Source organism: Otolemur garnettii, unplaced genomic scaffold (genome assembly GCF_000181295.1).
Source record: "Otolemur garnettii isolate 467f Iridium unplaced genomic scaffold, OtoGar3 scaffold00180, whole genome shotgun sequence".
Lineage (NCBI taxonomy): Eukaryota > Metazoa > Chordata > Mammalia > Primates > Galagidae > Otolemur > Otolemur garnettii.
Window position 1 is genome coordinate 3,092,441 of NW_003852575.1, and position 3,163 is coordinate 3,095,603.

The following is a 3,163-nucleotide window of genomic DNA, read 5'->3' on the forward strand; positions in this document are numbered from 1 at the left end:
GTTGTTTGGCGGGTCCGGGCTGGGGATTCGAACCCGCCACCTTAGGTGTACGTGGCTGGCGCCTTAGCCGGTTGAGCTATAGGCACCGAGCCGCCATTTCTGTCTTAAGTAAGCACTAGCATATAGCTTCCCGGGTATTCCTGTGACACTGCTTAACTGCCTATCTAATAATAAGATTCCTAATAGATGGTTTCCCTTTCCTCAGAGATACCCAACTAAACAATAAAACCAAAGCGTGAACGATGTTGTTAGGAAGGAAGAGTACAAGAGTAAAGTGTGACCTGAGTAAACTAGACCCCTTCATGATGCTACATAAGGCCCCAGCTTCAGCATTCCATATTGGTTAAACTAAGCACTAGACAATATCAGGCACAGAGATAAAATGAAAGGCTTAGTTACCCGAGTTATCACTTCTGGTGGTCTGATCCTGAATTTTTCCTTATTGCTTTAAAAGAAAGATGAAAAATTAACATATTTACTTTATTATTATTCCTCAATTCCATTCCTCAATGACATACCTGCCATTTCACTACTGAGTTACTGTGAGACATACACCAAACTCTATGCATTGTAACTGTATTATAATTCCACTGTCACCAGCAGTGAGCTCTTAAGACAGGGGAATGAATACTTCCCACCTTTTAACTCAGTCACACTCTAACATCTGCCTCAATTTTTTCATCCCCATAGGCATGAATCCCAGACCACTGAGTGGAATACCACATAAGATTCTAACTGGTTTCTTCACCTCAGCACACTACATATCAAAGCTATCTGAAAATTCTTAGTGAACGTGGTTTTCTCTGTAGAGTACATTAAATAGCCTAATCTCCCCCTGGCTGTTATTACCCAGGTTATGTATCCCACCTCCATTTTCCATTATTCTCATTCACATATTTACTCTCGTTAAACTGAACACATGACTGTTTCTTGTACACTCTCATCATATCCATGCTCCAAGGCCTGTTATAAAGACATCTCTCATGAAGATTCCTGATCCATTTCTGCACACCCCTCCCCCAGCCAGAAGCACTATCTCCTCGAGAGCTTCCTTACGGTACTAGTCTGTAGCTTTTATGGCTATCTCACCCTCTGTTATACCTTCACAATAAGTTTGTAAAGGAAAACTATTAGCTAATGTTTCATCTCTGTATGACCCCCAAATAAAGTACTCTTATGCAAACTGTCTTATAGTTAGGATAGCAATAAACATAAAGTAAACAAACATCAGGTATCCACAGCACAAAATTTTTTTAAAGCACTTGCTATTATGTATTCCACATCATAATCTTTTTCAGTCACATTAACTTTACCTCCAGGCTCCAGGGACACATCAACTAATGTTGGCAACACATCACTGTTCGTGATTTGGGCATTACTTCCCTACCATACATTAATATAACACTCACTTCTTTTTGTAGGTTTTTTCATAAGTGGGATGCACCAAATCCTCATCTTCGGGTTCTTCTGGAACCTCACAATTTCTAGTCAGAAAAATCGCACGGGATTAACACAGCACCTATTCATACATCTTCAACAGTACTTTCTGCCTTTCCCAAAAGGGTACTACCAACTAGATGATACCTGAACTGTGGGTCAGGGTTATTGGAGCAATACCATTTTTCTGGAAGTTGATCTATCCCATCTGGTAATTTTCGCCATTTTAGACAGGAATCACACTGAACCCATGTCTGATCAGGACGTTTCCTGGAAGAAAATAAGAACAAATATTAACGTGGAAATATGGGCTCTAAGTACTTCATTAGATTTTCTATGTGATTTCTACCACAAAATGCCCTGTTATTTATTTCCCTTGTGACATAACTATTTTTGTTGTACAACATTTAAATTTTAAAAAACAACCACTCACTACGTTCAAAAGTTTAACAAAGTGATTAAAATATCTTGTTTAATATCAAACTGTTAAATTTCTTTCACGATGACAACTTAAAATTCCAAATGTCTTTCGCTGAAATTTATATTAAGTGAGCATCGGCAATGTCAACTCTACAATGTATTTATTAGCACAATAAACCACTCAAACACAGAAGAGAGGTTACTATTATTTAAATAATTTTAATTATATAATTATATTTTTGCCCTCTATCATAGCATATTTCTGAATAAATATAATTTGTAAACATTTAGTTTCAAAAATGCTTTCCTATTTTTCTCACTTGAAAATTATGATTCCTGGCTTGGTGCCTATAGCTCAGTGGCTAGGGTGCCAGCCACATACAGCTGGGGAATTCAAACCCAGCCCGGGCCTGCCAAACAATGACAACTACAACCAAAAAAAGAAAATTATGATTCTTGGAAAGAAGTTATGCAGGCCCATTTTACATATGAAAACTTCACCTTAATGCCAATAACGTTTAAAATCTAGTTTATAAAAAATCAATTAGACATGTATATAAAACTTCAAAGTAATTCAGCATAAGTTCATAAAGTAAAAATAAACCCTTCATTTCAGATTATCGTTATTAATTTTTTGAATTCTGGAAGAAATTATCTATACTTATAGAAATATGCATGGATATCTTTTTTAAAATGTGAAATTTATACAAGGAGCTACATCTTTCTTGTTTTCATTACATACCTGGGGTATCTGTCCATATCAGTGGTCACACATGTTACTCATTCACTCACTTATAGGACTGTCACTATGTGCTACGTGTGTTACTAAGTGCTTATCAACATCATATTATTTAATTCTTACAACTCTAGGAGGTAAGTATTAAAGAAAATATATACAAGAAAAATGGAAGCTTACAAGAGACCAAGTAACATATTCAATATCACATGACTACTTAAGCAGAATTAGAATCTGAACTCAAATTTGGCTTTTGATGGAATCCTAACAATTTTATCAGTATTTTTCAACTATGAGACACATTAGTGAATTATAAAATCATTGTAATGTGTTGGGATGAGCTTATTTATTTGAGATAGAGTCTCAGACTGTTGTCCTGGGTAGAATGCTGTGGTATTATCACAACTCACAGCAATCACAAACTCTTCAGCTCAAGAGATCCTTCTGCCTTAGTCTCCTGAGTAGCTGAGACTATAGACACCCCCATGATGCCTGGCTAGTTTTCTTTTTTAAAATAGAGATGAGGGCTCACTCTTGCTCAGGCTGCTCTCAAACTCTTTTTTTTTTTTT

At 36.4% G+C, this 3,163-nt stretch overlaps 1 protein-coding gene across 2 annotated transcripts in view; it reads right to left on the reverse strand.

Annotated features, from left to right (window-relative positions):
- Positions 1 to 3,163, reverse strand: part of MORC3 (MORC family CW-type zinc finger 3) — a 46,638-nt gene that overhangs the window by 13,441 nt on the left and 30,034 nt on the right. For both annotated transcript variants that reach the window (XM_003800664.3, XM_023519586.1), the window contains exons 11-13: positions 1,585 to 1,707; positions 1,410 to 1,484; positions 400 to 445 (exon numbers count right to left, since the gene is read on the reverse strand). In XM_003800664.3, the coding sequence (XP_003800712.2) occupies positions 400 to 445; positions 1,410 to 1,484; positions 1,585 to 1,707 (244 nt within the window). The remainder of the gene's footprint in view (positions 1 to 399; positions 446 to 1,409; positions 1,485 to 1,584; positions 1,708 to 3,163) is intronic.